At 51.1% G+C, this 20,910-nt stretch overlaps 2 protein-coding genes across 9 annotated transcripts in view; one reads left to right on the forward strand and one right to left on the reverse strand.

Annotated features, from left to right (window-relative positions):
* The window catches only part of Map3k13 (mitogen-activated protein kinase kinase kinase 13), a 147,659-nt gene extending 137,433 nt beyond the window's left edge, over nt 1–10,226 (forward strand). For all 7 annotated transcript variants that reach the window (XM_060370131.1, XM_060370128.1, XM_060370130.1 and 4 more), the window contains 3 exons: nt 2,651–2,718; nt 3,376–3,673; nt 4,850–10,226. In XM_060370131.1, coding sequence (XP_060226114.1) covers nt 2,651–2,718; nt 3,376–3,673; nt 4,850–4,951 — 468 coding nt within the window. In that variant the 3' untranslated portion in view covers nt 4,952–10,226. The remainder of the gene's footprint in view (nt 1–2,650; nt 2,719–3,375; nt 3,674–4,849) is intronic.
* Nucleotides 10,227–11,421: 1,195 nt separating this feature from the next.
* Tmem41a (transmembrane protein 41A) lies at nt 11,422–18,113 on the reverse strand. Of its 2 annotated transcripts, none has more exons than XM_060370135.1 (5): nt 17,927–18,113; nt 16,668–16,821; nt 15,080–15,241; nt 14,170–14,261; nt 11,422–12,238 (listed from the first exon to the last, which is right to left on the reverse strand). In XM_060370135.1, exons 1-5 carry the CDS (start codon nt 18,043–18,045, stop codon nt 12,085–12,087), a joined length of 681 nt encoding a protein of 226 aa, XP_060226118.1. In that variant the 5' UTR covers nt 18,046–18,113; the 3' UTR covers nt 11,422–12,084. The 2 variants fall into 2 exon arrangements, with proteins under 2 accessions (XP_060226118.1, XP_021513752.1); XM_021658077.2 differs by having other exon boundaries at nt 14,170–14,308.
* Nucleotides 18,114–20,910: the final 2,797 nt, after the last annotated feature.

The following is a 20,910-nucleotide window of genomic DNA, read 5'->3' on the forward strand; positions in this document are numbered from 1 at the left end:
TGGAACATGGTGAAAACTTAATTGTGAATACTGCTTTGTTTGCTCGTCAGCAGTGTTGAGGGGAGGACGGGTGTAAGATGAGTATGCTTGGCCAACTAGATGCTTCATGGGAGAGGCGCCGGAGCTGAGGACTGTGCCATCCCCGACACGTGCCGCCGCCGCCCGCCAAGGCTCCTGGTGCTTGCAGATGCTGCACTCGCTGTGCGCTAATTCGCTCTGCGGCGCCCGCAACCCCTGTAGCCGGCAGCACAGAGTCCTTCTCTAGGCTTACAGGCTGGCTGGCTGCTTAGGCGGTTGATTTGGTCTGGTTTGGCTGGATTTAGGGTGCAGAATCTTACTGTGTAGCTCAAGCTGGTCTCAAACTCACAATTCTCCTGCCTCAGCCTGCTTTGTGCTATGATTATAGACAGTCACCACCATACCCACCTTGGTTTGTTCGATGGCAGATGCCTTTGCCCCCAGCCATCCTGCCCACCTTGGCCTAGGTCAGTGCCAGTGGTTCTGTAGCCATCTTAATGACCAATATTAAAGCGCTTCCATCAACCCAAAAAGAAACTCACACCTTTTCTTAGTCACTCCAAGGTCACATATACCTTTGAGCGACCTTACTGTCATTTTGATGCCATCTGTGGCTCTGCAGGCCCTAGAACACACAGTGTGTTCACTGTATACTCCACAGCAGCTCAGCTTCTCTTTCCCAAGATGCATTTCAGCGGGTTCCTAACATAGCTGCTTGTCCTGGCAATTAGGACAACTAACTCCAGCCCTGCCTTTCCTATTTAAGAAAAAAAAAAAAAAAAATGCATGTGAAAATACAATGAATGTGATTGTGATATTTTAGAACTGGCTTTAAAAAGTATAAATTACTCCCAACCTTTAGATCCATGGGTGGGTCCAGTCAGCTCCCAGGAGACTGTAATCCAGGGTACAGTTGCCTGATTTTCTGCCTTGGTGGCAGATGAGGTCTTCCCTCTGGGAAGAGCAGCTGTCAGCCACGCACCGGCAGAGCCTTTCACATGAGCCACAGAACCCAGGGCTCCTCTCAGCAGTCCCGGCCAGAGCACCTTGTCCCCGCCAACAGGACTCGATGCCTGAAGAACCTTTTTTAAAAAATTCTTTATTAATTATACTTTATTCACTTTGTATCCCCGCTGTGGTTCCCTCCCTCCTCCCGTCCCAATCCCTCCCTTCCTCCACCCTCTGCATGTATGCCTCTCCCCAAGTCCACTGATAGGGGAGGGTTTCTTTTCCTTCCTTCTGATCCTAGTCAATTAGGTCTCATCAGGAGTGGCTGCATTGTCTTCTTCTGTGGCCTGGTAATGCTGCTTCCCCCTCAGGGAGAGGTAATTAAAGGGCAGGCCAATCAGTTTATGTCAGAGACAGTTCCTGTTCCTATTACAATGGAACCCACTTGGATACTGAACTGCCATGGGTTACATCTGTGCAGGGGTTCTAGGTTATCTCCATGCATAGTCCTTGGTTGGAGTATCAGTCTCAGGGAAGACCCCTGTGCTCAGATTTTTTGGTTCTGTTGCTCTCCTTGTGGAGTTCCTGCCCTCTCCAGATCTTACTGTTTGCCACTTCTTTCCTAAGATTCCCTGCACTCTGCCCAAAGGTTGCCCATAAGTCTCAGCATCTGCTTTGATAGTCTGCAGGGCAGAGCCTTTCAGAGGTCCTCTGTGTCAGGATCCTGACTTGTTCCCTCTTTTCTCCTTCTTCTGATGTCCATCCTCTTTGCCCTTCTGGATAGGAATTGAGCATTTTAGCAAGAGTCCTCCCTCTTGATTAGTTTCTTTAAGTGTACAGATTTCTGGAGAACCTTTTTTAAAAACTGGAAAGCAATGACATACGCACCTTCAGCGAAACGCTGTACTGGAGTTGAGTATGAATGAGGGACGATCCAGCATTAAACCCCGAGTGCCTTAGCATCGCTGCAGTATTAGTGGCAAAACGATTGATACAGAAAGAGGAAAGCACTCGCCAGCCTTTGCAGAACTGGAAAGCAGCTTCTAGGAGGAATTTCTATGAAAATCCAAGAGCCGCTTGTGGCAGGAGTTAGAGGACAGTGACCCAAATCCAAGACCTCCACTGTTTCCTCTTGCCCACTCCTCTCTGGATACCTGCATGTGGTCTCTACCTCCTGATGTGTGTCTTCTAGCTCCTGGCAAGGGGCCTGTTATCATGGAAACGGGGCACACTGCTGCTGAAAGGAGGGTATCCATAGACATGTTGGTCCGGGCTGCTCTGTTTTAGGATTGGGGATTTGTTCATTTTGTTTGGGATTTTGCTTTGGGTTTTTGTTTTTTGTTTTGTTTTCTTGTTTGTTTGTTTGTTTGGTTGGTTGGTTGGTTGGTTAGCTGGTTGGTTTTTTTATAGTTTGTTTTTAAGATAGTGTTTGATTAATTAATATCCCAGGATGGCCTGGAATGCACTGTGTACCTGGGCTGTTCTCACCCACGAGTCTCAGCCTCTGGAGTGGTAGGATTCCAGCTGTGGGCTCCCCTACCCAGATGTGGATGTATGTTTAAAGACATCAACAGGCTGTCACTAAAGCCCTGCACAGAAAATTAAATCTGTTAGGGGCAATGAGAGATGGGGAGGAGGGGAGATTCCAAAATCAACAAAGCTCCTTTCTCCCTGTCCTCCTCAGAGTGGAGATGACTCCTCAGAGGAGGAAGGCGAAGTGGACAGTGAAGTGGAATTTCCTCGAAGACAGAGGTAAGGCTGGCACAAGCCTGTGACTACATTTAGTGTAGTGGAGAAGCCCCTGAATGCTACACGAGGCTCGCCCAGGGGCCGGTCAGCAGCCGCTGTCCGGGGAAAGTGAGCTGAGTGCCCGCGTCCTCCATCAGCATGTCTGATAGTTGCCTCCGCACAGCAGATGCATTTCCGGAGGACTCCACAGTGAGGAGTGTGGATTCGGATGCAGTCACACTCAGAACTCAAAATCTGTTTGGATGGGTGGCGCTGGTTTGTGGGGACGGCTGGTTTCCAGTGGGCCTCCTTGAGATAGTCTGTCCGTGCTGAGACAGTCAGATGTCACAGACGAGGGGGGTTATGGAACAACATACATTTCTCCCAGTTGAGGAAGCTGGAAAGCCCGAGCTCACAGACAGGTCATTCATTGCTCGCCACAGCTTTCTTTCTAGCTTGTGGAAAGCCACTTTCTTCCTGTGTCCTTGCATGGGAGAGATGGGTAAACAGTAGGGCATCTGGGAGGGTTCAGACCATAGCTCCTCTCTATTCCTGTGAAAGGCTTCTACCTCTCGATTTGCAGCCTTCTTCTGGGGCAGTTGATAACAGTCCCCCTGCCCCTCTGGCTAGCAGGGAGACACTCCTCCCAGGGCTGAGTATGCATGTCCTCCCTGTCTGCAGGCCCCACCGCTGCATCAGCAGCTGCCAGTCCTACTCAACCTTCAGCTCCGAGAACTTCTCTGTGTCTGACGGGGAGGAAGGAAACACCAGTGACCACTCGAACAGCCCGGACGAGTCCGCCAACAGACGGGAAGACCGCCTGGCCCAGAAGCTGGACGACCTGCTGTCCCAGACCCCCGAGGCCCCCATCGACATCTCCTCCCACTCAGATGGGCTGTCGGACAAGGAGTGCGCTGTAAGGCGCGTGAAGACGCAGATGTCCCTGGGCAAGCTGTGCTCCGAGGAGCGTGGCTACGAGGTGGGCACCTCTCCCTCCTCCGCACCCCACTACACCCTTCCGGCTTCTTCTGGGTTTAGAGTAGCCTCCTAGTTTGCTCTCTGTTGCTGGGATATACACTGTGACCAAAAGCAACTTGGGGAGGAAAGGGTTGATCTCAGCTGACAGCTCACAGCCCAGCATCGCCAGGCAGAGGCAGGGGCTGTGGCAGCGGCCAGAAAGGAAGGCTGCCTGCTGGCTTGCTCCCATGGCTTGCTCAGCTTTCTTTTTATGTTTGTTTGTCTGTTGTTAATGAGAAAGCAGTCCACAGCCTGATGAAAGCATTTTCTCAGCCGAGGTCTCCTCTTCTCAAATGACCCGAGCTTGTATCAAGTCCACAAAAACAAAAGCAAACAAACAAAAAAACCGAACCAGCACAAGTATGTTCGTGCCTCGGGGTCTTCATAATTTTTACTCAGGAGATAAAATCTGCACTTCCTTCACATAAAGGTACATAGCCATGGGGCCCCCTGAATAAGGACAGAGAGTATAATAAGGCCTCACTAGTGAGGCAGAGACATGAAGTGTTCAGGAAGCCACACCTCCTCCTCACCCTGTCTCCCAGTCTTGTTAAGGGACTGTGTCCCTCTCTCCCTCTGTGCCCTTACTCTTCTCTGGAAGACACTGCCACAGCACAGAAGATGCTGTTTCTTATGTAGACTAGTACAGCCTTTGGAGAGCCAGTGTAAACCCTGGACTCAGACTGCATAGGTGCAAGCAAGCCCCAGCTACTCTGCCTAGCACGTGACCTCGGGGAACTTGCTTACCATCTCTGAAGGTCAGTTTCCTTACCTGTAAAATGTGATTCTGTCAAGCCTATGAGAAATGATCTCTATCTGCAGGTGAGTAGATTGAACTAGCAGGTGTAAAGGGCTTACAGTAACTGGAACCTGGACACTGGGATTCTATGGAAGTGAGGGGATGGAGAACTGGCCCAACAGACAGCCTGACCAACTTTGGGTAGTTCTTTTCTCTGTAAGCACCCTCCCAAGAACAGGGCCCAGCCTCATTCGTCTTTGTCAGCTCCTATAACATGAGATGTGTTCATCTCACCTTCAGTCAGGGCTGTGGAGGGGGGAGGGATGTCACGTGGGAAGGGTCAGAACGCCGCCACTGACATTTGCAGAAGAATTAAGAGCTCTTGTCTGGACTTTGCAGAACCCCGTGCAGTTTGGAGACTCAGACTGTGACTCTTCAGAGGGGGAGTGTTCTGATGCCACAGTTAGGACCAGCAAGAACTACAGCTCTGCCACTTGGTGACAAGGGCCCTCCCTCAGGTCTAGAGACACTGGCATCTCCACTCCTCTCCAGCACTAGACTCCTCCCTCCTGCCTCTGTCCGGGAGGAGTGGCCCAGTCCCAGAAACAAGCCGCAGTGGCAGGAACTGAGACTTGTCAAATCTCTGGAAAAATACCCAAATGAAATTACATCTCACTGAGCATTTCAATCAAGAATGGCAGGGATCTATTGTACCGAATACTCCAGCTACTGTAACACTGATATTTATTTTTGTTGGACATTTTAACACTTTGTATTGTAAAGAGTGAACTATATATGATACACAGACACAATAATTTCTTTACAAAAAAAAAAAAAGGGATAGGAAATGTTGCTCTCCAGGAGCAGCATATATGGGGCTGGGAGGTGTCATTGTAGCTTGAACGCAAGACCGGGTCTTTCGTCCATACTTGAAGAGTTGTAACCAGTTTCAGCAAGTTAAAACACAAGCCAAAGGAAATGCAGCCACATAAAGTTCAACCAGCTTGTCCACTTGAGGGACGGGAATGCCCCGGAAGAGGAGCAATCTCATAGCACCAAAGCCTCGGAGGGCATGTGCTCCCCCTAGGAGGAAAGCAAACAGAGCTGTGGCTGCACACCTGGAAGCCATTTCACTTGAACGTTAAGCAGAATCTGGTAGCCCTTAGCAAATGCTTTTCTTTTCATGCTGCCACCGTCACAACCTTGACCAGTACAGGCTTTCGGACCCGAGTGCCATTTCTCCCAAGGAGCTCCCTTCCTTTCTGACGGTTTGGTCACTTCTTTTAGGAAGGGAAATGGGTCCTGAAAGGGATAAAGCGGTGAGGAAAAGAGGAGTGTTGGAACACTAGGAAAACAGACCTATAAAAGCTCCTTCTCGGGACAGCTGTGTCCAAGCTCTCTGAGCAAGATGGCGCCACCCCTCTCTGGACCCAGGCTGTCTACCGACTGGAATAATATTGATTCACACAGATGGCAGCTAGGATGCGTGCATTCACGTCCCCTCCCAAACCATCTTTATTTCTGTTTGTGATCTCATTCTAGCTTGGAAGCTTTGCTGGCTGTCTAATTGCAGCATAAAAGGCAGAGTTAAGCAGCCTGCAGAAGGTGACCCCTCTCACCGTATTTTCTTTAAATGCTACTTGTAAAAAACATTTTTTTTTTTCATTCTGAATCAATACAGTTTTGTTTACTTGGATTAGGAAATGTGTAGAAGGAACAGCTGATGCTGAGCAGGAATTAGAATCACTTTAGTTTCTCAAAAGCATGTGATTCTTCCTGTGTTCAGAGTCCTTGGCTATGAAGGGTACCCCAAAGGTACTTTGTGGAGCCTTGGCTTGAAGCAGGAAGGGTGTCCTAGCCCCCTGAGGGCTGGGGTCACAGGTGGGCACTGTCATGCCTGGCTTAAAGACGTTTGTCTAGAATTTATATACACACACATGGGCCCGATTCCTATGTCTCCAATGCAGGCTTCTGCCAAACAACATCCCTCACTGGCTAGGTGTTGCATCCTGTAAGGATGTTAGGTATTAAGACATTCCAACCCAAATGGGAAGGTCCTGGGCCTGGTGTCACTGACTGCATCAGCCAAAAACAAAATGCAGGAGGGCACTTAGAGCTGGTCTTCTGTTTGATCCCTCCTTTGTTTACAATTTATGTTGAGACATTGATTTTAAATTTTAAGTCTATAATTTTTAGCTCATAGGAAAGATGAAGGAACATGTCCTTAGAAAGCAGTATTGTTTTGTTAAATTATTCCATTTTGTATGAACTGTAGCAGGACTACACAGAAGAGCTTAAGTTATGGCATTATTATCCTTGTTTTATTTTATATTGTCATAATTTTCTGTTGACCAGAAGGTGTGGCTTATGATGTAGCACAATGACTGTTTATTGCTAATCGTGAATTATAATGGACTTTTGTGGTCCTAAGTGAAGGCCCGGGGACTGAGCTGCCCTTTGGAGCGCTGGCATTCCTCAGTGTATTCCCTGGTCTCCTGAATACTGCAGCGGTGGTCTGCAGAGGTGTGATCTGCCCTGACACTCAGTGGGTACACTATGATTTTTTTTTTTTTTACTTGATTGTAAAAGCTCCTGAATATGCAGATGACCAAGTAGATAAACAAGTAGTTCAAAAGTTACAAACTTTCTAAAATGTCTTAGAAATAAAATCACGGGAGTATAATGGAGGCAAAAGGAGATTTAATGTTCAGACGGCAAGACAGAGTGTTTCCTTGAAGACCTGTGAGGTAATTTCAAGAGTGGACAGCAGAGTGAGTTGTCTCCTTCCCGCTGAGTCCCACAGATGGGGGAGAGCAGAAAGACTAGCGCTGTACAAGTCCAGCTGTGATGTGCTTCTGTGACAGACATGTTCTGAGAGCACCGGGGTCACAGGGCTGGAGAAGGTCAGAGGCACTGCTCCTCGTCCTCCAGCCTCGGGGCCCTTATTCCTTGGAATTGAGACTCTTCCTGTCCACCACAGAGCAGAGCCAGGCGTTTGTCACGTTGTGTGCACACCTTACTGGCCACAGTGAAACATGAAGGCCAACTTCTGTCTGGTCCTCCCAGGAAACCCACCCGATACCTCAGTCTTCATCAGCATTCTGAGTTCCCACCCTGCCTGTGTGCCACACCGAGGCCACCATACCTGGATGAAGGGGTATGGGCATGCCGGGGGTGCGGTGCTGACTCCAAGCATTCTCTGTAGCATTAGGATAGGAGAGTCAACACATTGTTAGGAGAATTGTCACGGTTTCAGAAAAGAATGGATCTAAGCAAGGCTGAAAGGGAAAAATAGTCCCTACCTGCCTCTCCTCCACGGCCTGCCTGTGAGAGCCAGGCAACTCAGATTGCGTGTCTCCTTAAAAGCACCATAGCCGTCAGAAGAACACAGAGAGGAGCTCAGGGAACGCAGGGGCCAGTTCTTCAGCGCGGTCAGCTGCCGCCACGCTGTGGTGCTCTGAGGAGCCTTGCCGGGCTGCTTTCAGGCTTCCTCCCTGATTGAACGGGTGTCTTCGTCCAGCTGGTTTTGACTGCCTACCAAGACGAGTTTCATTTTGTACTGCAATCAAGCACTGGATTTTTCTTTCTGTTTGTCTAGATCATGTCCCTGAGTAAAAAAAAAAAAAAAATCCCTCTTAAAATTGCTCAGCAGGGGATGGGGAAGGCCTGCACACTCTGAAGCATCCCCCCCCCCCCAACACTAAGTATAGAGCCAGCTGCAGGACTGTGGAAGCACCCACCCAGGACAGTGGAGGTGACGTAAGGTGACCTGGGTGGCCTGTGTGAAAACTGAGTATTTTAAGCCTTCAGCTCCACCAAATTAATCCTGGAATTAAAGTCATTCTGAGTAAGTGCTGTCTAGTAGTTCTGCAGGGCCCCACTGTGCTAAACTACGGGTGATGGAGGCAATGGGGGAGGGGGGTTCCGTGTTGGTGTCTCAGGCTCATCAGGCGCCCCTCAAGGTAGCCTTGACATCTTCCCAGTGGGAATGTGTGCCCATTGATCTGCTGGTTTACTGCTTTTTCTCATGCCCTCATCTCAAATGTTTTTAATCATATCTATATTTTTAGAAATCTTTGAGAACTTTGTACATGTATGCAGTGAAGTGTGATCCTCTTCTGTCCATTCCCCCTCCATATCCGATCTAAAAGATCCCCCTCCCAACCTCATATTCCTGTTTGGTGGGGCAGAGGCTTTTGTCTTGTGGTTGTTGTTTTGGTGACTAACTCCAGTTAGTGGCCCCATGTGTGCACGTGTGTGGGCCATCCACTAGAGTGTGGCAAATTAACAGTGGGTCACTTCCACAAAAAGAGTGCATCTCCCTCCCCCAACAGCTGTCACCTGTCGGTAGCCCAATAGGCGAAGGGCCTGGAGCTCTCCTTCCCATGTCCAGTTTTCTTTTTTAAAAACAATCAAATCCAAGGACTTCTCGCCGCGCTCCGCATCTACCATGTTTCTTTCTCCATATGCCCCACACACCAGCCCTGCACCCCACACCACGACCTGCATCATTTACCGAGCGCCGTGTTGCCCCCTGCTGAGCCCCGCTGCACCCCAGAGCAGAGCGTCACTCACCTCTTGCTGGAACTGGTGTGCAAGGTGTTCATTAGCCCGGCCCCGTGCTCATAATTGTTCCCTAAAGATGATCCGAGATCTTGCATTCCCTGATGGGCGAGTACAGGACCCTGCCAGCAGTCTCCCTACAGACCCCCACGGCTGGCAGGGATGTGCCAGGACAGGCACGGGCCGCTTGCCTTTATTCCCTCCCTTTGGACCGCAGTCCTGTTGACTAACCAGCAGTCCCATCTCTTTGCCCACTCCACTGAATGTGAGCACACTCTCCCCCGTCTGTGGACAGAAGGTTCAGGTGTGTAATCCGTTACTTGCTTCCTCCTGAGATGCTGTGAGAATGATGTGAAATTTTTGTAAAGACTTTTCTTCAACTGTCAGTATGGACTCAGTGCCTTTCCAGGCAGCAAGGTTTTTCTTTGCTGATGCCATAGAACAAATGTCCCAATGTCCTCACCTCCCTCTACACTGGCCCACTGGACCTGTTGATTTGGTTATCTGCATGGCTTAATTGGCACTGCAAATGCCCATTCAAACAAGGAAGCTAAACTTCATCCTGCTAAGGGAAGGGCCCGGTGGAACCTAGAGTATTTCTCAGGGACAGGTGGCTGAAGAGGGTAGCTCTCAGAAACGGGGAAAGAGTTGGGTCAGGCTTTGGGAAACGCCACGTGGCAAAGGTGTGATGGCAGGATTTCGGCCAGTGCCACACCCTCAGCATATGGCAAGGCCACTGTAAGGAAGCTTCCGGCAGGATCGCAGTCTTGCTTTCCAGGCCACTGTGTAGCGGGATGGGTCACTGTCGTCTGGCCCCGGCTGCTGTCCAGCCACGTGTGACCACCCCACCCCAGTGGTTGCCCGCCTCCAGAGTTCCACTCCCCAGAGCATGGGAAGCCCTTTGCGTCTTTTTAATGTATGCACTGTCTGCTCACTCTCTCTTCCTCCCTCCTTCCCTCTCTCTTCTCTATCTCTCCTCTCTGATTATTTATTACAGTGAGTTCCTATTGATTTAGAGCAAATGGGTTTCTTTCAATACTTAAGTCTCATATGAACTCCCACATCTCTCTCCCCTGTAGTCTCCTGAATTCCTGGGTCCCCTGCTCCGTGACGTTTTCTGATACTGGCTCTGTGTTTTGTGCTGAACAGCAATGGGAACAAGAATGATTATGAAAACAAACCAATGCATGAAATTAAACAAAAGTACACCTTATGTTTCCTGGTCCTGTCTTTTCCTAAAGGTGATGTCTGTGTAGTGCCCTGCCAAGATGTTAGGGAAAGGCAGGCTTGGTTCTGCAGCCAGGACTGTACGTGTCAGTGACAACCACTAACCTTGTGGTTTCCATTTTGTCTTGAGTGTCTTCTAAAGGCCGAGGCAGGCACCCTGCTTCTTCCTGGGCCTCTCTGCTGCCCTTCCCGCAGCTGTCCTGTTACCAGTGATAGCACTCTCAAAGAAGCCAAAGGAGGGAAATGAGAAGTGGCTGGTTTGGTCAGAAGCCTGCTGGGACAGGAGAGCTAAGCCAGCCTTCTGGGTTGCAGCTTTCAGCCAATTCTGGTCCCTTTGCTAAGAGCAGTCGTGAGTGTACAATTTGTACAGACATGCTCTTACATTCTGTCTTCACTGTGGAACGTTTATGTCCATGGACTTGGGAAATCTCTTTACCTGTGTCTGTGTGTATACACTGTGCAAAGTCCTGCCAGGGACACACATCTGGGGAGCCTGAAGAGGAGGGGCCACACAGGCAAAGGGGGGGAAAACTCCCTCTTCTTTCTTTCCCTCTCTTTTCCAATGTGATATAGAACCACTGGCTTCAGAGCACAGTCTCCACCCCCTCATTAGAAAGGTTTCTTTTAAAAAGAAACACTTTTTTTTTTAATAAACACCTTAAAAAAAAAAAAGCCATGACATGGAAATGCACACTTACTGTGAAACCTGAGAACACCCAAGAAGTCACAAAGCACAGCAGGCCTTGATGAGCCCAGATTTGAGACAAACACAGCAGCCCACGGGTGTCGCTTTAGAGGGCAGCTCTGCCGAGTCCCTGTCATGAGTTGTTCCCACAAGGCCCAAGCCTACAGACTGATCAGCTCAGGTGCCAGGGTCCACAACCCAGTGGCCCGGTTAGAAGATGCAATGACAGCTGCAAGTGACTGAAAAACGGGCAGGCAATCACACCACCTTTCCCTCTTTGAATTAAAAAGTACAACTGTTCCTCAGCTGTCCTTCTCAACTGGCAAAACTAAAAAACCCTCATAGGGTGCACTGGCTGACAGCCACACGTACTGATGCCTTAGTCCCAGCAGGAGGAGGTAGAAGGGTTCCCAGGCAGAAAATACAGATGGTCATTTGAGATAAGACAGGGCCTTCGGGTGGGGAAGGATACGGAACACATTCAGAACACACGAAGCTGGCTCCATTCATATTTAATCACATTCAGATCCACTTAACTACCAAGACATACAACCACAAGGAGCTTGAACATGGACAGAAGTGTCTGTGTGAACAGGGGTACTGCAGGAATCATTGGACTTTAGCCGTGTAAGTCCTAGGCAGTTCATCATGTTTCCCTTGGCTTATGGAGAGGTAGATTTTCAGCAAAAAGGTAGCAAAGACACTTCAAGAGACTAACAGAGGTCAGAGTTCTGTCTGACACTAACATCCACAGGGACTTAACAGGAGCGCGCTGTCACACAGCCTGTCCAAAAAGGCCATCAGCATCTCAAGACATCTCAGGGTCTGGCAAGAGACAAACCTGCCAGAGTCCTCTGTTATTAGACAGAACCAAGACAAGATTGTCGAGACAGCCGTCCATTTCACAGACCACTGCTACACAGGACTGGACCATCAAGCAGAGTGCCCTTCTACTAGGCCTCTGCACACACTAGAGCGCTGTCCGGATCGCCTTTTGAGGGTGATGAAAACACAATGAGGACATTAAAAGGCGCATGCCCACCACACAGGTCAGCAGCACAGTCCGGGGCTGTGGTAAACACGGAACCTATGTCATGCGTCCTTCCTGCTATCCAGGCGACCAGTGTTGTTTGTTTTGCTCAGCGCCATGTGCTTCTGGCTAAATTTTTTGATGAGGGTTCCAGGAACCAAAGCGACCAGGGCAATGGCCAACAGCTTCAAGACAGTTTCCCAGGAGAAAAGCGCATCCAGAGAAGTGAGGGTGGACAGGATGGAGCCTGTCTGCACGCAGATGAAGTTGTATGGGATCAAACCTGGGAAACATAATGTGGAGATGGTCCATTAGTGGGGCAGTGTGGTAGGAAATGGCACTAGGTGATGGATAGGAATTCAGAACAGTGACTCCAGCTGTCTGTCCAAATCCCAAACCCTGAACATTCTACCTCCTTCCTTTCCTCCCCACATTTCCCATACATACCTGCCTTGACCATCAAAAAGCCAGAGGTTGGGCCACTCAACTATATACATCACAGTGCTGGGTGCGGGTGGCACACGCCTTCAGTCCCAGCACTCAGGGAGCAGAGCCAAGTGGATCGATGTGGGCTCGAGGCCTGCCTGGTCTACAAAGTGACCCAGGACAGCCAAGGCTACACAGAGAAACCCTGTCTCAAAACCTCCCCACTCCCTGGGGGGGGGAATATATATATATCACAATAAGGAAAATTTACTTATCATATAGAAAAAAACTAGTAACTCAGAGAGTAAGCATAGAGAGATATGCTAAGTCTGTACACCTGCTGAAGGTAGGACTCAGGAGCCAAATGGGAGGAACTCAGCAACATGAAATTTTCAGTGTTCCTTAAAGAGTTTCAACACCGACAAACAAAACACGTTTCTCCAAAGTAAAGCTCTGTATATTCGGCACTCTGAGAATTCAGCACAGCACTGGACTCCCAAGTCTATCTTGTACCTGGGCACCAGATGGCATAACAGTCCCTTAGAGGCAGGTTTGGTGGCACATGCTCATAACTGAGGAATCAGGAAGCTGAGGCAGGAGAATGGCAACAAATTCAAGGCCAGCCTAGACTGCAAGCTCAAAAGCAGAAACAACAACCAAAGAACCCTGTGATGTTTAAGAAAACAAAACAAAACAAAACAAAACACCTAAGCCGGGCTGAACAGGGCATGCTGGAGCACAGCACGTGGAAGGCTGAGGCGAAAAGACTGAAAGTGTGAGGGCAGCCTAGGCTGTACAATACAGCCATGGCAAACAAAGCAAATAATGAGGCAAAATGCATTCCTCGGCTCCGCCTCAGAGACCCCCGTGCCTTGCTTCTGCAGTACCGTCCAGGAGCCCGCATCTCAGAAGTGAAATATGGGAGGAAATGGTCAGACCTTTCAAGGTCACGCGGCTTGGCCCTCCGGAAGGAATCTGTCTCTAGAGTCTTTGGCGGCTGGTGCCATTTCAGTGATGACAAGCTGTTAAGCCCCACCGGCTGAGGCACCGTGGTACTCAGGAGAGGCTGCAGGCAGCCTCCTCCCGTTTCTCCCAGACACCCCTATTGACAGCACCTGCCCCGCCGCCTGTTTGCTTACTTGGACACAAATCCCTGAGTGCCGGTCCCTCCACCTTTAAGAAAGGTCTGAGCCCCTTTGCCTGAGGTTAGGAGGGGCTGGTTTACTGCAGAGAGAAGGTAACGCTCAGGTGGGCGGTGGACGGCACCGCGTCAACCTGCCGTGGAAGGAGGCTGCAGCCCACACCTCAAGGAACACCGCTCCTAACCGCAGCTCTAATGCATGAAGTGATTCCTGCAGGACAGTTGTTTGCTAATGGCAGTGCAGTTCTCAGAGGGCAGATGGGGCAGGGGTGGGGCGCCTCCCTGATGCCAGGCCAGCCTTGGCCAGCCCTCCCCAAGGCCCCTTCTGAGTCAAAGGGGCTGGTGCCAAAAAGGAAGCGCCTTGCTCTTTGCCAGCCCTTCAGATGTGCTTACACTTCTTGGAGCCATGTCACATGCTTTATAGGGATGGTCGTGTTCAACCACAGCGGGCACACGAGAAAAGCTAAATGTGGGCACGGGCCCAAAAATATTTGTATGGGATCCATAATCGAGCCAGAGGAGGTTTGAGGTACGAGAGACAACTGCGTCAAGTCCAGGCCTGAAGATGCTCTTGGTAGGCACTCACGTGGCACGAGACGAAGGGCAGTGCCACCTCCCCACCCCCCCCCACCCTGCTCCCATCTTACCGATAAGCACTGAGAAGAAAAACTGCACGGTGGGGATGTTCAGAATCGGGGCCGAGAGGTTCAGGAACCAGTTTGGCGTCATGGGGAAGAGTCTGAGAAACAGCAGGAAAAAGAACAGGCTGTTCCGGTTCTCCTCCACCTGCAGAGAGAGCCCGGCGTCAGGCCCGGAAGCCGCTCTCCAGCCAGGTCTGAAGCTGGACAGCTCCCCCAGCCCCTCCCACGGTGCGCAAGTACCCGCTGGCCTGGGTGGCTCACACTTACAGTCCCAGCACTTGCTGGCAAATTCAGGGGGCTGAAACAGGACTTCCTCGGGTTTGGGGCCAAAAACAACCAAAAACAAAGAACTGGGCTGGGGAGCTATCTCAGAGGTGAAGTGCTAGGCCCGTCAGCACAAGCCTCTGCACCAGCACCCATGTCACTGGGGCAGTGGCACAAACTGGGATCCCAGGGCAGAGACAGGGGGACCCGTGAGGCTCGCTGACCAGCTACTGTAGCCAAATCAGTGAGCCCCGGACCCTTCAAAAAACAAGGTTGAGTGGTTGAAGAAGATGTCAGAAGCAAACCGCTGGCTTCCACAGATGCTCACATATACACCAGCACACACACATGCACACACACACACACACACACACACACACACACGCAAGCAAAGAAAATTAACTAAAATAAAGTAACAAATAAAAACATTGTACCTGGGAATCAGAGGAGTCAGAAACTTAACCCCAAACCACAGAGCAGGTAAGGACTGGAGCTAGGATTTGGTCACAGCGCTGTGCTCCCCCCAGAAGAATGCCTCCCAGCTCCCGGGGAGGGTGAGGGAGCACGTGCAACAGCCATCCCGGCTCCTCACTCCTCTCAGCCCCTGGGCTGACGCTCGGAGACCTAGCACGCAGGTGTGCCCCCACCTTACCTTCCTCTGCAGCAGGGCCACCTTATCGGGAAAGTAGGAGACGACCAGCTGTTTGCCGAAAATACTGGAGAGCACGTAGCAGCATGTGGCCCCCACTGATGTCAGCACGCAGCACAGCAGAAGTCCCAGCCATGGCCCGAACAAGGCACCGGCCAAAACATTCTGCGAGGAGAGCAAGCCCTCAGCCTCGAGAACACCTGCCCGTGGGCTGGTCCTGTGCCACGCCCCCTCACTTTCAGAGAGGTGAATGAAATCATGAACCGTAAGCCTAGCCTTGGGACCCTTGCCTTTACAAGGTCAAGGCCTAGAGCTCAGTGGGCGTTGGCACGCTACAAAGGAGACTGCATGCAGACACTAGCCAGCGGTGGCAAGGGCCACAGTTATCCTGCACCCGCTGGGGCACCAAATGAAAGGGAAGGAAGCTCACAAGCTATTCTCACTCTCGTACAGACCATGGGTCTGTACCTTCAGTAATCCATGGAAAATGCTCTTTGTTGCTCATCTGATTAGTTAAGCTCACACGGGGCTTCCCTGTGGACAGTTCTAATCGACCTTCGCTGCACAAAGATGGAAAAGTTAATTAACACTTCCTAAGTGTGGTTTGGCTGGGAGATATCATCCGGCCTCAAAACGCGGGATCTGGGAGAAAGCACATGGGAAAAGCCATGTGTGCTGGCACACGCCTGCAGTCCCGGCATTTGGGAGGCTGAGGCAGGGGGATTGCTTTGAATTCAAGGCCAGCCTGGGCTAAAAAATGAGGTCCAGACCAATCTTTGCTACAGAGTGAGACCTTGAGTAGCAGCTAAGGGTGCGCCTGCCATTGTGGAGGACCAGGGTTTGGATCCCAGCACCAACACTGGGCAGCTGCTAGCTGCCGTAACTCCAGCTCCAAGGGGAATCTGTGCCGTCTTCTGACCGCCCCAGGTACCCATACACATGTACACAGATGCATCCAGATACAGAAATAGTCTTTGAAAAGGCATGAACAAGTAGATAAACTAATGAGCAAAGGTAAGCCAAAAAAAGAGGGGACCTTGACAGTGAGGCGGGACGGCTGTACACACTTAGGCCCTAAGCATCGTCTTCGGACCCTGGGTCTTATGCTCTCTCTCCCCCATCCTACTTCGAGAGACAGCCTCACAACCAAGCTTGCACTAGGCAGGACTAAAAGGCATCCCAATTCTAGGTGTGCAGCCCTCACCAGCCAAGGCCACACAGCACTGAGTAGCTGGCTCTTTGCCCTGAAGCAGGTTCAGCTCAAAGGGGAAGTCAACCCAGGATCAACCCTGACCTCCGACAACATTTCTCTCCCTCTCTCAGACAGATCTCCGTTTCTTCCCAAGTCTAGCCCCCAATCTGCTTGGGGAGATAGAAGATGAACCTGGAGTAGAATAAGGTCCTGGGGGAGGAGAGGGAAGCAGGACAACAGGAAGCTTGCGCTAGCGATATTGCTGCATGCTCACTCATGCCCACCTCCCTACACTCATGCCCACCTCCCTACACTCAGGGTTCCTTTCATCCTCCTCCTGGAGGAGCAGCCACACTTCACAGAAAAGGAAACTGATTGGAAGGAGGGCAGGCTACTAACCAGGAAGCTGGAGCCAGGGATGGCAAAGGCCTGTTTGTAGAGGTAGGCACTGCAGAAGAGCAGGAACACATAGGCCTGGTGCTCTTTCCGGTACTCTCGAAGGACCTCAGAGAGCTCGCGCAGCTCTGCGAGATCTGAGGGGAACCACAGTGACCTAGGGATTGGAAAATCGGAGGACACGTGGATTCCAGAGAAGCCTGGTGCCGAAAGAAGCTGCTCAGCGTGTCTTCCCAGATTAAGTGTATAAACACATCCTCACTCTGCTATATTCCAGTTGTGTGACCTTGGAGAGACTGTGGGCCTCGTTTTCCCTGCCTAAAAAGGGTCTGGCAATGGATAGGCACTAAATTCCCTCTTTACTTATTTAGGGGGTATAAGCTGGAACCCCACAGCCTCCACCGTGCTGAACACGGGCTCCAGCACTGATTTACACCCGGGTGCCTTTTTGATCTTGTCCAAAGGCACAGGCATATTCATCTCCAGTCAAGGCTGAACATCTTAAATTGCCTTCCCTTCAAAGAGACCCCTCCCCAGCAAGCCCAGAACTATTTAGACGTCGTGTTGCCCCAGACGTACTGGGCAAAACAACAGTTCCGTCACTGAAAAGGCCTCCCGGAGAAGTTTCTCTCTCACGTCATAAATACATCTTTCTTGATAAGGTGGCGGGCTTGAAGCCAACCCTTTCCACTCTGCCCTAGGTCTGGTGCGCTGTGAAGCCCGTCCAAGGGTCACAGTACAGAGACTACCTCCGCTCTCTCAACAGTTCTTTGCTCCAGCAGAGAGAAACTGGGCAACCCCTTCCTGGTTCCCCTGAGTACCCTCCGAGGTCCCCAAGGCAGCTTTTCCAGCCCCAGTAAAAGGGAATGGTGGCTGAAAACAGCTGTCCTGATACTCGACATGCCAGTTAAGCCTCTTGGTCATGCGGCAACGTGCCAGGCACACTTCATGCACTTTGTCAGTAGTAAGAAGCCACGGGGAAACCCGCCCGGCAACTCTTCTGCCTCCGGACTCGCCCAGCTGTCATGGAGAGCAGAGTCAGGCAGGAAGAGGACAGACCGGATCGCAGCCTCGTAACCCCAGGTCCGGGCCGCACCTCCGAGGACTGGCTGCTGTGGGAAAGCGGGCTGAGGCAGGGGAGCCACGCTGGTGGTGACGGCTGGGGCTGGAAGGCGACCGCGCGTGCGGAGGAGCGCGAGGGCCCCCGCGGCATCACCGCCCAGCCTCCCGCCGCCGCCCCGACCGCCGCCCCACGCACTCACCGGCCTCCGGGCTCCCCCGCCGGCTCCAGCCTCGGCCCCAAGGGCAGCCGCGTGGACAGCAGGTAGAGCGCGAAGGTGCAGCCGCCGAACACCAGGAGCAGGCCGAGCAGCGCGCGCATGCCGCGGCCGGCCCGGAGAGCGCGCTCCCCGCGTGGCAGCGCTCAGCCCTCCCCGCGCGCCGACTGGGCGGGCGCGGCGCGGGCGTCGCCGGGCGGGGGCGGGGCCCTCGCAGAGCCCCTCCCCTCGCCCCGCTGCAGGCCCCGCCCCCGCCAGGGACCTAGCAGCTTGCCGGCCAGTGAGCTCCTCCCGCCTTCTCCGCGCTGACCGCCTCCAGCGCTGCCTCTGAGTCAGAGCTGGGAGGTCCAGGGGGGGTGAGTCGCGAGCTCACCGGCTTGCAGCGTGGTGGTCAGACAGCCTTGTCCACAGTCTGTCACACAAGCCAAATGTAGCCTAACAGATGTGCAACTGGCGCCGATGGTGTGCCGAGAGGGTAATGCCCACAACAGAACACACTTGTCACTATCCCTAATCCTCATAAACACATTTCAGTGTGTGTCTTTGTCTTGTCTTGTCTTGTAAGACAGAGTTTCTCTCTGTGGCCTTGGTTGTCCTGGACTTGCTCTGTAGACTAGTCTGGCCTCGAACTCACAGAGATCTACCTGCCTCTGTTGGGATTTCAGGCGAGCACCACCGCGCCCGGCTTCAGCATGTGTCTTAACAGATGAAAAATCTCAGTGCTGTAACTCCTGTCCAGGAGCTAGCTTGTACAAACCAATAACACACCACATCTGAGTCTCAGAACAAGTCTGTGCACTTGAGGAGGAGGAGGACCCGCAGTTCGGTCATCCCTAAATCCTAAGCAAAATCCAGAAAGGGGCAGGGTAGGAGGGTAGTGACAATGACATCTCCCAAAAGAAAACCCAGACCCAAATATCCAGCACTAGTGTGGTCCTCACGCTATGTGAATTCTGAAAGGGGTGAGGTTGTTTTAAAAAGGGGGGAAAAAGAGGTGTACTTTATCTTTTCAAGATACTGAAGTAAGGCACGGCACAGTGGCAATTTGAGGCCAGCCTGTGACAAAACATATAGAGACCCTGTCTTAGTTACTGTTCTATTGCTGTGAAGAGATACCACGGCCAAGGCATCTTATAAAGTCATTTCATTGGCGGCTTTCTTACATTATCCAAGGTTGAGTCATGATCATCACAGTGGGAAGCTGAGTTCAGAGAGACTCACCAAAGAACACGAGCCAATAAAGTCACCAGGGCTACCCCATCACATTTCTAGAGCTCAATGGCCAGCCGGCTAGCCTAACTGCTGAGCATCTGTTGGGGTTGGTCCAGTGTTCTGTGTCTACAAATGCTGAATTCTGGGCCCCGAGAAACAGGTGCAGTCCAGAGGGGTGCATCGTCACATACTCTGAACGATGCTGTGTAAACTCTGCTCCCCAATTGTCTCTGATTGGTTAATAAAAAAGCTGGACAGCCTGTAGCTGAGCAGAAGAGAGTAGGTGGGGCATCTCCTCCAGAGCTTGCGGTCTCAGGTAGGGACCACGAGGTGAGAGAGGAGAAAGGAAGAAGTAGGACATCACCATGAGGAATTGACCTGATGGACCAGAAACAGACCAAGCAGGACCAATAAGACAAGTAACTTGAAGTAACTTGGGGCAGGTGGCTGGGAAGTAGCCAGTATAAATGGCCATTTGCCCAGTTATTGAGCCTAACGCTTATTAATAAATCTAATGTCTCTATGTCTTATATTTGGGAGCTAGAGTGATTAGAAAAGCCCCCCCCCAAGAAATTATCTATTACAAGTGTCATGTGTCAGTGAGACTTGGGGATGGAGAGACGGTTCATCAGTTGAGAATGTATACTGCTCTTGCAGAGGACCTGAGTTTAGTTCTCAGCACCCAAGTTGGGCAGTTCAAAACCACCTTCAGCTCCAGCTCCAGAGGATCTGACCCCATACACATACATAAAAAGAAAGAAAACCAGTATTTTTTTTAAAACCAGGGGAAGAAGTTGTCTGCTGGTCTCCACGTGTGCAAACACATGTACCACAGGCACACAAGCATCCACATGTAACCACAAACACACACACACACACACACACACCTGGGTATATGCATGCAATGCAACATTCTTTCTTGGTATATAATAATGTATGCTAAAAGAAAGTAATTGTTTCAAAGAGAGAGCAAATAAGTAGTCCTGTTTTGTGCTCACAGTTCTGGGGAGGGGCCCAAGCCTCCGTCAGACAGAACCATTGCCTTGGGCCTCTGGCAAGGTCACCCATGGTGATGGGAATAGACAAGGAGCATGACTGCTTAAGAGGTGAGCCGGGAGGCAAAAGCAGGAAGAACCTAGGGTTCCACCAGGCTTCTGGAGGTAAGCCTCCCAGTGACCTGAGGACCTCTCTGTAGTTTCCACTCCCTAAAGGTCCGGCCACCACCCAGAGCACACTCGCATCAGTGGAAGAAGGAAGCACCCAAAGAGCGTGAAGGAGGCAACATGTGCTATGACTGGGAATGAGGAAATGAGGTCTGAGCCGACTCCTGAAGAAGGGACGTAAGAGCAAAGATCTGAATGGTGGGTAGCACAGACCTGAAGGAGCTAAGAGCACACCCACTTTTATTCTGTTGGGTTTTTTTTTAATAACACTCTCTTTTATTTTTTTGTAAGGTTTATTTATTATTTATTCAGTACTTTTCCTGCATATAAGTCTGCACACCAAAAGAAGGCACCAGATCTCATTATAGATGGTTGTGAGCCGCCACGTGGTTGCTGGGAATTGAACTCAGGACCTCTGGAAGAGCAGCCAGGGCTCTTAACCTCTGAGCCATCTCTCCAGCCAAACATTCACTCTTAATTGTATCATAGATTTGGAACTCAGACAGATGTGCAGACAAAGGAGGAGAGGCAAAGACAAGCAATGGATGCCACTGGATGCTAGGCATGGTGGCCCACACCTGTATAATCCCAGAC

This window comes from Meriones unguiculatus, chromosome 17 (genome assembly GCF_030254825.1).
Source record: "Meriones unguiculatus strain TT.TT164.6M chromosome 17, Bangor_MerUng_6.1, whole genome shotgun sequence".
Taxonomy (NCBI): Eukaryota; Metazoa; Chordata; class Mammalia; order Rodentia; family Muridae; genus Meriones; species Meriones unguiculatus.

What these genes read in the sequence shown, in the direction of transcription:
- Tmem41a (XM_021658077.2), bottom strand. Translation starts at nt 18,045, where the DNA reads ATGCGCGCGCTGCTCGGCCTGCTCCTGGTGTTCGGCGGCTGCACCTTC. An exon ending in TCCCTGGCTCCAGCTTCCTG is followed by an intron (nt 15,242 to 16,667) that starts GTTAGTAGCCTG and finishes CTCTCCTCGCAG; the next exon opens with AATGTTTTGGCCGGTGCCTT. An exon ending in TTTCTTCTCAGTGCTTATCG is followed by an intron (nt 12,239 to 14,169) that starts GTAAGATGGGAG and finishes TATGTTTCCCAG; the next exon opens with GTTTGATCCCATACAACTTC.